The sequence below is a fragment of the Sander lucioperca genome, chromosome 18 (genome assembly GCF_008315115.2).
Source record: "Sander lucioperca isolate FBNREF2018 chromosome 18, SLUC_FBN_1.2, whole genome shotgun sequence".
In the NCBI taxonomy this organism is placed as follows: domain Eukaryota; kingdom Metazoa; phylum Chordata; class Actinopteri; order Perciformes; family Percidae; genus Sander; species Sander lucioperca.
In genome coordinates, this window is record NC_050190.1 from 10,004,044 (window position 1) to 10,017,000 (window position 12,957).

General features: G+C 38.4%; 1 protein-coding gene across 1 annotated transcript in view; it reads right to left on the reverse strand.

The window, feature by feature from the left end:
* fancm (FA complementation group M) overlaps positions 1 to 12,957 on the reverse strand; it is a 54,440-nt gene that overhangs the window by 19,439 nt on the left and 22,044 nt on the right. Inside the window, exons 5-13 of the mRNA XM_031281693.2 lie at positions 8,901 to 9,032; positions 7,792 to 7,924; positions 7,543 to 7,635; positions 7,256 to 7,360; positions 6,607 to 6,782; positions 5,609 to 5,815; positions 5,239 to 5,479; positions 4,975 to 5,123; positions 3,773 to 3,937 (exon numbers count right to left, since the gene is read on the reverse strand). Coding sequence (XP_031137553.1) covers positions 3,773 to 3,937; positions 4,975 to 5,123; positions 5,239 to 5,479; positions 5,609 to 5,815; positions 6,607 to 6,782; positions 7,256 to 7,360; positions 7,543 to 7,635; positions 7,792 to 7,924; positions 8,901 to 9,032 — 1,401 coding nt within the window. The remainder of the gene's footprint in view (positions 1 to 3,772; positions 3,938 to 4,974; positions 5,124 to 5,238; positions 5,480 to 5,608; positions 5,816 to 6,606; positions 6,783 to 7,255; positions 7,361 to 7,542; positions 7,636 to 7,791; positions 7,925 to 8,900; positions 9,033 to 12,957) is intronic.

Here is a 12,957-nt window from a genome sequence, read left to right on the forward strand (position 1 = left end):
CTAACTCAAGCACCATCAAACCTAAACTATACTACATCAACTATCGACCATATATGTTAATCAGCGATATGTGAATAATCCATTTGTAAATGTGAACTCTATAATTTAGTGTCACCTTTTAGTGTCACTTTAATTCCCTTTTAACTGTTTTCTATTTGTCTTCTGTCATCTTTTTCTTTGATCTTTTTCTTTGTTCTCCCACTCTCCCCTCCTCAGCCCAGCACGTTAAACATGTAGGTCATCACTGCCCAACCTACTTCCAGCTTCCTGGCTTTATGTAACCGTTCAGAGAAGCGTTACATAATCACAGGAGAGGAGGCCGGCCTGCCCTGCACCTCCTCATCATACAGAGAAAGAGGCAGCGCAGTGACAAACACAGCATGGTTTTGAAGTCACTCAGACAGAAAATTGCTTAAATTAGATGAATGGCTTCTTGAGTGCAAGGCTATTAAGGGGAGGAGGATATGTGCGGGCAAGATTTATAAGAAAATATAAAGTTTCGACTTTCAAAAGGTGCTTTATTTTTCGGTAAGAAGGCCTCTCTGCAAACAAGCAAGGAAGCCGTGGCTAACACTATCCTCACAGAGTAAGGAGTGTGGAACATGGCTGGAGGAGAGGCTGCTTGTGTGGTAATAGAAACACGTCAAGTGACAATACAGTACCATAGAGTACAAATTCCATCCGACACACTTTAATCTTTTAAATTCATCATCACTAAATGGAGCGTTAATGTTTATCAAATTAGTAAAACTGTCAAATTAAAGGAAAAAAACAGGGGTAGACAAAAATGCTTTGTGGACTTGAAAAACACTTTAAACTTAGTAAAAAACTTCTATGTGGGTTGGGGAAAAACTAAAATATACACAAAAAAAAAACCAGACATGCTTATTTATTCTAATTTTATTCAATCATTTTCTTGGAAACGATGAATGAATTATGAACTAATTACTTCTTGTTTTCAGTCTCATCAGTACCTCGACATTGAAAACAGATTTTAATTTAATGGAAAGTTAAGCTATGGATTATTTTCTTTAAATATTTTGGCACGTACTACATCACTCACTTGAATGAAAATAAAAAGACTTACACAGGTATATGATTATTAATGTACACTGTACACAAAGTACACTGTCTCAAGAACTGTACTTAAGTACTTCTACTTAGCTGTGTTTCAATTTCAAAATAAAAAAATAAAAAAAAACTGCACTACTTAGTGTTCAGGTTTATGGACTTTGTGTTGTACAGTGTTTTTTTTTTTTTTTCTTTACTTTTGGAGACTGATTAATGTTGTACTAAGTTGTTTTTTTTATTATCAAATGTTTGAATTAAAGTCCGCTTTTGTTCACTCTGTATTCCATGACCTGAATTCACTCATGAAGGCACGTGAGACATTAGCTGCCATCTCGCGCTGTAATCCAGTTTTGTTTTTAAAGGTGGGCTCATTAGTATGGTAAAAACCCCATGGGGGAAGAAAAAGGTAGGTACTTGTTAGCTCAGCCAATAGCCAGTTTGAACATAATCTCTGACCTAATTTCAAGGATTTGGAAAAATTCAGGGGTGTTATCGATCATACAATCTTGTGAAATAGCAGATGGCCTGGAACATTCTTAAAACCAACATTTGGAAGTGATAATGGGAAGGGATAGGCAAAATGAAAACAGGGCCTGGGAGAGTTTAACGGTGGATAAATTACCTGACTGATATTGCTTATGAAACTGCACCATAAAAACACAGAGCACTTTCTGATCTGATGACCTTCCTGATATACAGGGACCTCGTTAGGCCTATTTTAGGGGGTTGAAGCTACCCCAAAATATTCCTCCCAAATAATAATAAGAAAAATAATAATTAGATTTTTTTTGTTTTTTACAGGGCACTCTGTATCCATCACTACTTTGAATCAATCTTCCTTCACCATCTGTTTGTGTCGTCATGCACTGCAGTCTGTTTGTTTTATTTGTATTTCCCGGGTTCCAGGGGGTCCCCAGCAAAAAGTGAATGTATGACTATTTTGGTCATGGCTTTCATAGACTTTCTGTAATAAAACATCTACAAGCAAAAATCCTATCCGATGGGAACCCTGGGATAAATACTTCTCAAATGGGGGTCCGTGGTCTAGTTTCTGTCAACGTGGGGGTCCTTGATGTCAAAAAGTTTGAGAACCACTGGTCTACAGGGCTTAAAAAGTGTGGGGTGTTTTGTTTTCTTCTAACAACAGGCTTTTGTTGGCAAGTCTAGGCACTAAAGGCATAGCCAAACTAAATTATTTCATGATATTTATTATATAGGCTATATTCTGACCAACTTAACTTTCTGCATTCATTTGCTGTAATAAATTAAACAAGTATGTAGGCTAGGCTATACATGAGCATACATACGTACAAACATACATACATATAGCAATCTACGAAACTTTTATTCCTCCGCCATCAGGTTATTAAATTCAGACGGTAGCTACTTTAAATAGGATCCTTATCAACAGCTTACAAGATAAAGTATGCAACAAAGGCTATTTATTATTTTATTCTTTCTATAGTACTGCTATTTGTCATGGTACACTGACCTCTGTTTGTCTGTTTTACTGATTTGTGCTAGACATGACATTTTGGATGTTGAATGACACTGATTCAACCACTCTACCGTGCAGTAACAGTAATTAGTGTAATTAAATAGTCTTATTTTGACCTGCAACTTATCTAATAGAGAGAGGAATTAGGTATGGTATTACTTTATCCCAGATTTACACGAGCAGATGGATATCATTTAAGTCCTAGCCTCAGCAGGCGCACAGTCAGATCTAAGTAAGTTTCCCCATGCGGCTTTGATGTATCTAAAAGCTAACATTAGAGTAACGTTTGTAAGTAAGATTTTGTAAGGTAAAGTTCTGCATAGCCTGGGGGGGGCCCACCCCCGTTTCTTTCAGTCTTAGTGATGTCCCCGCTGATATAACTGATCCAGTCAAACTACCAAATAATACGATTGATTCCAACCAGCAGCTAAGACCATGAACAAAGCTGCTATTAGTTCAGCCATTAGAAAACACAGATGAGATGAACATCCAGCCTTGCTCTTTTGGCAGCTTTATTACAGGAGGGAGAACAACTTGTCTATAAAAATATTTTGGCACTCATCAGTATAAGTCAATCAGTCAATCAATCTACATGTTCACATTTTCTCGTGCTGTTTCAAAAAGAGAATGTTAATTCTTTTTATCAGTTTTTTGGTTTAATCTAATTTGGAAGAAAGAATGCAGGAGGAGGAGCAGCTGGGGAACACCCGGTTGTATAAAAAGAAAAAAAAAAACTGTTTAACTCACACCACAATTTCACCACAGAGCCTGTTTATTATGCCAGTAATTTACCATCCAGCTCAAAACAATGCATGTAGTGATGCAACACAAATCACTATTTTATGTTCTCATGAAACTCAGCTGACTTCTTTCAGCCTGGTGAGTTTATAAAGCTTGGTCTCCATTTCATAAACACAGACTACTGTCTTTCTTTTACGAAACTAAGCAAAATGTTCGCAATATGTTTGAGCCATTTGAGGTTTGCCTAACACCAGGAACTTTGATTAATTGGCATATACTTTGAATTAGTGGTTACATGCTCATCTTATTAACTCATTGAGCTGTCAACACACTAAAGACCTAAGCTCAGTCATTTTTCTTAATGCCATAGAGTAGGACTACATTAGCTTCTGTCTTGGTGCTCACAGAAATAATACACAGCAATATTATCATACATTAACTTGTTGTTATTCCTGTTCTCACCTCATTTTCCTCTCTCATGCCGTCTACGAGCTCCATCACCTTAATGAAGTGGTGGCAGCGGAGGGAATGATCAACAACATTGGTAGGAAGCGCTTTGTGCTGCCAGTGTCTCCACTCCCACAAAGATAGCTCTCTGGATGGTGGTCCACTTTTGGAAACTTCCTCCTTTGGGGCATAACATTATATCATAAAGGTGTTAGTAAAACAGTAACAATATATTCAAGCCCTTCACAAAAGACACATAGGAAGAATATAACAAGGTTCTTGCACACATTACATTTTATGAATAAAATGAGTGTCTGTCTCTCTTTTATACACATAACTTTCCAACCTTGGGGTTAAGATTTAGCCACCTGAAATTACAGCAAATCTGTCTAAAGTCTCTGCCACCATGCAATGTCAAAAGCGGGAGAATTTTACTAAGATGCAGTACCATTAATGGCTCCGAAACAATATCAAAATCTGTGGAGGTCCATAAAAAAAAAAAAAAAAAATCTAAAAATGCTACTACTTCCAATGTGCCTGTTTATATAAATAAACTTCAGCCAATGGCAATATGAAAACATTGGTTTCATTAAAGGTTATTACAATTTAAATGCTTGACTGACAGGCGTCTCGGCCAATCACTCCAGTAAACTTATTGTATGTTTTGTGTGTAGAGTCAGTGCAAGGACATTGTCTTTGTAAACTACAGACAAAACGTTATTTATTTTTTAAATGTATTTTCCATTATTAAAAGGTCTTATTAAAAAAACAACCTATGTGGGTTTCATGGCATGGATGGGTATGCTAGCCTCAAAATGGGCTCAGAATTCCGTGGAAATACTGTATCGATACACCGACGCCAAGTATTAATAATAATAAATTATAATTATTATTATATAATATAAAATAACTATTTTTACAACATTTATGACAGTGTTGGTCAGTTTGTCAGTTTGACAATCCCATTTTGCAGCAATAAAACTGAAGTGATGAACAGACAGAAATTTATCTTTTTAGATAAAACAGATGTTTGGGGACATAATTTGAAGTTGAAAAATAAAAAGTAATACATTTCAATACATAGCAATATGTTTAAAATCACGATAATATCGAATTGTAGGGCTTCCGGGGATTCCCAACCCTAGCTCACAACAGCTTTATCTTCATTGTCACACAAGAAAGACAGAAAGGAACAATGAGAAAAGAAAAAAAGAAACCTGAGGTGGTAGATCAGTTGGTAGGGTCATGAAATGGGATCGTTTCAGGGTTGGATGAGCTTCATCTTCGTCCAGCCTCATGGTGGACGCCCAGATGGAATATTCAGTACTGCTCAGAAACCCGTCCGACGTTGCACTGCCCTGCCAAACTACCACATTAGACACACACAAAAACAGAGACCCATGTTACTCCAATCAAGAAGCCTTTTTTTTTCTCTGTCTCCATTCTGTATGACAAAAATCTCCCTCTTCCTTATTACTCACTCAGGTTTTGAGGGTGGATGAGTGAGGCCCGTCCCTCAGAGTGGGACCGTCGACCCCTGACAGACCGCCTGCTGCTCTCCTGATGGTCAAACTGCCCACAGGTAATGTGCATCTTATGCAGGGTGGGGTTCACCCCATCGGGCAGCATGCGGGGACTGTTGGGGTACATGTGGAACGCGCTTTTTTTGCTGATAATAGACTTGTCCACGCTGCGCTTGTTGCTCTGGCTCTGGTTGTAGGTCTGAGGAAAACACAGTTTAGTATAGGTGGTTTTGTGGATCTGTGTGGGGTTGTGTGCATTTGGTAGAACATCAAATGTTTAATTCGAGGGTCCACAGCTCATTTTGTCTCACTTTGGTAGAACACTCACCCTCTCCTCCCGTCCCTCAGCCAGGATGACAACAATTCGTCCCTGCCGCTTACGTCCGGTACGTCCCATGCGCTGCACCAGGCGGATGGGACTCTTCTGTGCATCGAAGCAAACAATGAGGTCCACCTCTCCGATATCCAGCCCCTCCTCCCCGACACAGGTCGACACCAGTGTGTTGAAGCCTCCCTGACGGAACCTGAACACCACCTACAACACAAGTGAACAAAGCTTTAAATAGTAAAACTCATGTGACTAACTATCAGAACTTGAAAAATGGAACTGTTCATTGGAAAATAAAGTGTTATGGTTGACACAGCCAAATATTGAGCTTGATGTAGGCTTTTTAATAAGTTGCTCTTGGAATATAGTATGTACATTTATACAGCACATTTCTACCTTCACGGACAAAGCCCTTTATAATTTGCTTCTCGTTCACACACATTCATACACCGATGGTGGTTAAAGACGACCCACTCTACCTCCTGAGCCACAGCCACCTTTAATTCATTCTTACCACAAGGGCACTTTTTTCTATTTTTTTAAAGGTGCTCTAAGCAATGTTGGGTGACGGCACTTCTTGTTGACGTTCAAAGTATTTTCAAACAAAACAAGGCTAGCTCGCCCCTCCCTTCTCCTCATCCTGTCCCCTCTCCCTCACTTCCGTGCTTCTGCACACTAACCCCCCCCAACCCCAAAATCCTTCTAGTCGGTTATTGGCTAGAACGCTGGCAGACTGTTTGTTATGTTGTGTGGTGCAGGTTGGCACAGTTTGTTTTTGTTGGTGTTTGTGGAGCCTACAGTCTACAGAGACCGCGTTTTTTTTACAGTGTGTTCAGGGGACAGGCAGCTCGCGGATAGTGAGGAGATGTTTGCTGTATGTGACAAAAAATGTTGTAGCCTAAAAAACGCGTGACATCGCTTAGAGCATCTTTAACTCACTATATATACACCATACCTTATTGTTAATCTGCACTTGATGATAAAACAAGCCACTCTACCTCCAGTTGTTCCTTTTGGGTGAAGCCTTTGACTCCCTTCCCTGAGGCTTGGCCCATAAAGGTCATGACCCTTATCAGCGGAGCATGGCGGTTCAACATGGCTGCAATCTCCTGTACGCTCTCACGGAATGATGAAAAGATCATCACACGCGTGCTTACTTCCTGAGGACCTGAACCTGAATATTAAATGTGACAGAAGAGAAACATATTGATTACAAATTCCTTCAGTAACCATGAACTGATTTCTTATGCCGGTTTGATTCAGATGCTGGAATGCTGCGTTATGTTATCCTCTCCAAATCTAGTATGTTAAGTGTATACTCTCATCAAAGTCTACGTTTAAATGATTAGCTCTTGTAGGTTGAATTATGCTGCAACAAATGCTGTACTGTGGATACTTTTCCTGCTTATTCTTGTTCAGGAGAACAGTTTTTCTCTGCATGCATAATATCTTCATAGCTGAAGATCTGAAACACTGCGGCACTATTAAACTCCAATGTTGAATCTTTAATGTAAGCATGGCAACAAGGTTAAACAGCTTTAACACAGTGCCATATGCTTTCTGTTTGCTGTGAAGAGAATTCTAGATTTAAGCTTTAACACAAAACAAAAATTGCATTTATAATATATAATAAGTACAGTAAATCACCATTATTGTCTGCTGAGCTCTCAGCCCACTGTCTGAAGTGCTGCAGCACCACCTCCTCCAGTTTCTCCAGTTTGGGGTGACCGTAAATGAATGGCTCATCTGGACCTACAAGTATCAATATAGTGGATGTTAGTCAAATAGATACTCTGTGTATTCCTTGCTATATCTTAAAGTACCTTGATAGCTGCACAAAACAAATCAAGAAAATCCCATCATAATGCCTCATTGAAGTACACAAGAAAGGCTCAGAAATGTGACTAATATGGTATGAATAAGTTCTTAGTTACCAGCAGAAGGCTTCACAAACATTGCTTCCATCTCACGGTAAAGGTCCACTAAGGTGGGGGTCCTCTGCAGCTCATTTCTGGCCCTGGACATCTCTGAACCAAACAAAGCATGAAGAATGCAGATATCAAACATCATACACAGACATGACACGTTATCGAGTGTACAGTCATACACCCAGGAGCACTGATCAATCTGGGGTATGAAAGGGCAACGGAATACACTGAAAGCCAGGAGGTCAGGTGACCGACCTCTGGAGCCGTCCATGATTCCCTGGATGTAAAAGAAGAGCGATCGGAGCCCCATCTGCATCAGCAGCTCGTAGCCATGGTACAGGGAGATGCAGAGGGCAAATGTGCCTTCTAGCATCCCATGCTGCGGACCCTGTAGAGAGTAGGAGAGCACGTCAGTCCATAAAACCATTAGGAGACTGGTAAGAATTTGAATTAAAAAAAGGCCTCAAAAAAATAAATACCATGGTTGACACTGCTTCTACTGTATTTCAAAGTACATTAATGCATGATTGTCATTTGGAAATAGAATGTAATTAATTTAAACACTGTATTTAGCCTATTTCTAAAATGGTATTTAAAAATTGTGTATACTAAATATAAACAATTTGATGCTTATCTGGAATATCTAAACTTTGACAGAAAATCTATTCATTTTCAATCAACTATACCAGACTATAACTGAATGCATCAATAAATAGTTGTTAGTTAAATAATTAAAATTGAATGCTAAAAGAAATATAAATCCTAGTACTTTTCTTAATGAAATAAATGAAAACGTAATTTATTTTACTCTCCTACTTTAGTTATCCTTCACGTTCAAGTGTTTCAGTCTTAGCACACATTTACTCATTTAAATTTGGAGGTCCCGTTTAACTGCAAACACTGGTGGGTAAACACACTAAACACCAGCCTTTTGAGCTAGCTACATAGCCGAAGCTAACTATAACTTTCTTTATAAAACGACTGTACACTGCATAAACTCAGTAACAGTAGCAAAAGCATTTCAGCCAGCTAATGAACTAACAAAATTAGCAGGCAAACTTGAATTTAACAGACCCCATTTGTCTATCTGCATTGCAGTATCTTGATCTTTTAAGCATGTCTTGTCTTCATTAAGAACCATGGCTGTTTTATACGTAGAAAGCTGTAGATTTTTTTTACACAGCATTTCTACTATTTAACAATATAATTCACTGATATATGCATTTATATTTTTGAGTTGTCTGATCACCTTTTACTACTAACTAATTCTGAAAGGCTGTGTATCACATAATGTAAAATGTTATACTACAGCACACAGTGTATGACACAATAGCACCCAAAGAGTCATTGAGCAGACTTCATGCCTTGATGCATGGTGGTGGGTTCTTGCGGAACTGATCCCTGGCGAGGATGATCTGGTATTTGCTGAGAGTCCGCAGGTCTTTGTGTGCCATCACCCGGTTCTGGACAAGGCGAGACATGAATTTCTCCAGCACCTGGCAGGAAGAGCAACAAACAAATACAGTATGTAGTTTATCAGTAATAGGTTTCCTGTGTTGAGGGGTGCATCAGACTGACTAGCAAGCACCACGCTGACAGAAATATGGAATGGAAAGAGATACGAGTCTGACGAACGCATTGATGTGGTTTTTATGTTTGTGGTGTCAAATATATGCAACACAGAGCAGGTAACAAAAAGGGAACCGTCTGCGTCCTTCCAGATATTTCTTTTCATTGTTCCTATCGGCAGCTGGTATGAACACAGCCAGAAGTTTATAAGTCCGGTGGATTCCATAGTTACATGTCTGAGACCGGCACAAATGTTCCTACATTGATGATGTACAACCATGATGTATGAAGAGTGAAAACTGTAGGGGAGAGAGCAATTTGTTTGGAAAAATTTCAGAGAATCGTACTGCAGATTCACCCTCTGTCCTCCCCTCTGGCTCTCAACATTCCGTCCCCATACACACACATTGGAAAATCTGAAACGGTCTGAAAACTAGACGATACATAAACTGTGATTTGGTAGAAACCGTGCTTGATATCAGAATGTCCATTCAGCCCAATAAAGGCCAAAGTCTTGTCTTCGGTTTAAACTTTTAATTATTTTTCTACATTAAAGTATGGCGATACAGTATGGCCCCAAAGAGGGATTGTTTTGAGCTATGTTAAGCGATTTCCCAAAGATTTCCTATTAAAGTCTATGGGAAATTTGCGCCGTTTCTCTTAGAAAACTCATAGCACACCATTCCCAATCATTACATATGTTTTGATGTATTTATGTGCATGTGTTGGCAACGCTCCGTGGCTACTAGCGGGACAAAAATGTGGTGGAAGTGAAAAATAATAATAATAATAATAAGTATGGGGGATAATAGTCATTGTGCCGATTGCTGCTATTGCAGCACATCGGCACACTGAATAATAATAAGTATGGGGGATAATAGTCACTGAATTAACAGATCAAAGTAATACATAGAAAGCAATGGATTCAATATGTCAATATATTCTATATTTAGGCAATATTACACAAGAGGGTTTTATTTAATGTCATTATTGGCACAACAGTGATGCAGCTAGGACTGAGGTGTTGTGCGAACAGAATAGACAAACTACTTTTTAACCTAAACATTTTTTTAGTTAAGCGTTCCCCTTGAAGTGGAAACTGAGCTGTCCATTTGTCCCATTTCCGCTTCAGCCTGTTTCTCTATGGTGAAATGTGAGTGTGCATTATAGAGCTTAGATGAACACAAAAGCAAAGGGTTAAATAACAACCCTTAATTCCCCTGACCTTTCAGAAAACATCAACAGCTATATCACCTAGACCTAAACATTCTTTCATGTAAGTGTAAGGGGGCCTTCCCATCTGGTCAGGATTGTGCATCATCACATACGATATGGTTGAAACTTGAAAACAGATCACTTAACAGCTGTTTGCTCAAGACCATTTAATGAAAACTGAGGAACCAACTTAAGCCTGGTCAAAAAACATTCACTGTAATGAACCCAAATTAACTAAAATTATGCTATGTCATTATTCAAAGTATTGCAAAGTGTTTATTTTCATTTATAGAGTGTGGAGTGAAGTGAGATTGTATGCGTTTATTAATTAAAGAAGGTACAGCAAGGTTTTGAGAATATCAAAAGAGGATTATTTAAAAAAATATATTTTAATTTCTACTATTATTAATGTGAGGGCTTAAAACACAGAGAAAGCATGATCTTGTAAAGAAATTGCAATACTGAATGTTACAAAATGTAAAAAAATAAATAAAAAATGTACACAATAGGCATGTACACTGTGTGTACTTAAACATGTATGCACTGTACGCGAAAATATATTTGTTTATGATGCTATTTTTTTTTTTTACAAGATGATTCAATCATAGCTTTAACATGTGTATAAAACCATGGACCACTAATGGGAATGATATAAAGGAGGTTTAATTGCATAATGCAGGTCTAATGTAGCACTGGGTTCCAGGAAAAGATAGAACAGATGGGTCGGAAAATACTGTAGGCTTTTCTATGGACGGTGATGTAAGAGGTTCAGAAAAAAGGGGGAAACTCAATATAAATCAAGCCATAGGTGAATAGGCTAAAAGCCTACTCCAATCTTATCCAAGACCATCGGGGTCAGATGCTACACAAAACATCCTACCATGACCTACAGTCTGCCCAGAGGGGTTTACCTATTGGTCATGTGAACTGAGAAATGCCCGCTTCCTTAGTTTGATTTTTGTATTGATCAATCATTTGGTCTAGAAAGTAATGACAAATGCCCATAACAAGCTGCTAAACCTAAAGTGACGTCTTACAATGTGTTAAAGCTTAAACCATGTACATGCTTTAAAACTTGCTGCTGTTTATCATACTTTGGTTGCCGCCATATTTGGTTCATGCAGAATAGTGGATCAAGGGGGACTGGAGCCTACCCCAGCTCACATTGGGTGTGAGGTGGGATATACCCTGGAAAAGTCACCAGTCTATCACATGTACAGAGAGACAACCATTAACGCTCACAATTGCTCACACAGGGCAACGTAACCTAATTAATCCAACATGGTAGCATGCTAAACACTGAGATATGAAATGACTGGTCAGCCCCATGTTAATATTTAATACTTAGTAATATGCATATTTGTTAACATTTTAGCATGCAGTCTGACCAGGTCTAAGACGGCCACTCCAAATTCTAAAACAGAGAATTAACCCTTTTACTATAGATAACATTATGGCCTTTTCTCTTGCACTACCCTCGGGAAAACTTTACATTTTTTGCCAGTAATAGAGATCCAAGAGGAACAAAGTTGTCTCTACATTGTTTTATCCTCCCAACTCTTTTGTTTTCTGGTGTACAGCATAATTAGTCTTTAATTTATGTATGTGTGAGATAAAAGAAATTGGCTTGTAGTTTCACAAAAACCTGCCAATTTTGAATCAATAAAAACACATATGAAGTCTTCTGCAGAGTGTATACTATACTGTATATGCATGTCTTTGTGGTTGTGCATGTCAGAGAGAAGCAGACAGCATTGAGAGACAAGCCGTTTAAAATCTCTCTCCAGTTAATTGACAGGTGGAGCTCAATGAGGCAATGTGTACGCAGTGGTCAAGTCCAGAGATTATGAGATTACTCAGCACCAGATTAGTGAGGTCGCTGTTTTTGTCTGGATGGAATGTGGAGTGACAGAAAGTGCACAAAGAAAAACTTTCAACTACATTTTCATTGTAACTGGAGTTTTTGGTTTTAGCTAGGGCTGCCTGCAACTAAAAATATATTGATATTATTATTATTATTATTATTATTATTATTATTATTATTATTATTATTATTATTATTATATATTTATAAACATAATTTTACCTGTTAAAGGATTAATTCTTTAGTCAATAAAACATCAAAACAGTAAAAAGAAAACACCCATCACAATATCCTAGAGCACAAAGCGATCCCAGAAAATTTAATTTACAATAATGCAAGCCAAACCAAACGATTGAACACTTGGAATAGATACATTTTTGGCATTTTTGCTTGAAAATGTCCTTAACGAGAGATAACAGTTGCACAGGATTGTGAAGACGGCCAGTAAAAGTATTGGTGCCCCCCTTCCCTTCCTGCTGGAGCTGTTTCACTCGCAGAGCATGATAAAGGACCCTCATGCTCCTTTCCACAGCCTGTTCTCCCTCCTGCCATCAGGGAAAAAGGTACAGGAGCATCAGCACCAGATCCAGCAGGATGCTAAATAGCTCCTTTCCACAGGCAGTGAGGATTGTAAATAGACTGTGCCCTCTGCCCCTGGTTATTGCTTTAATGAACAAACCAGAAAGACGGTCACTTCTTTTTCTATGGAAATAAAGCAAAGGTTTTAGGCTATGGATAATGGTGGTGAAAGACAACACACTGTGAACAATACC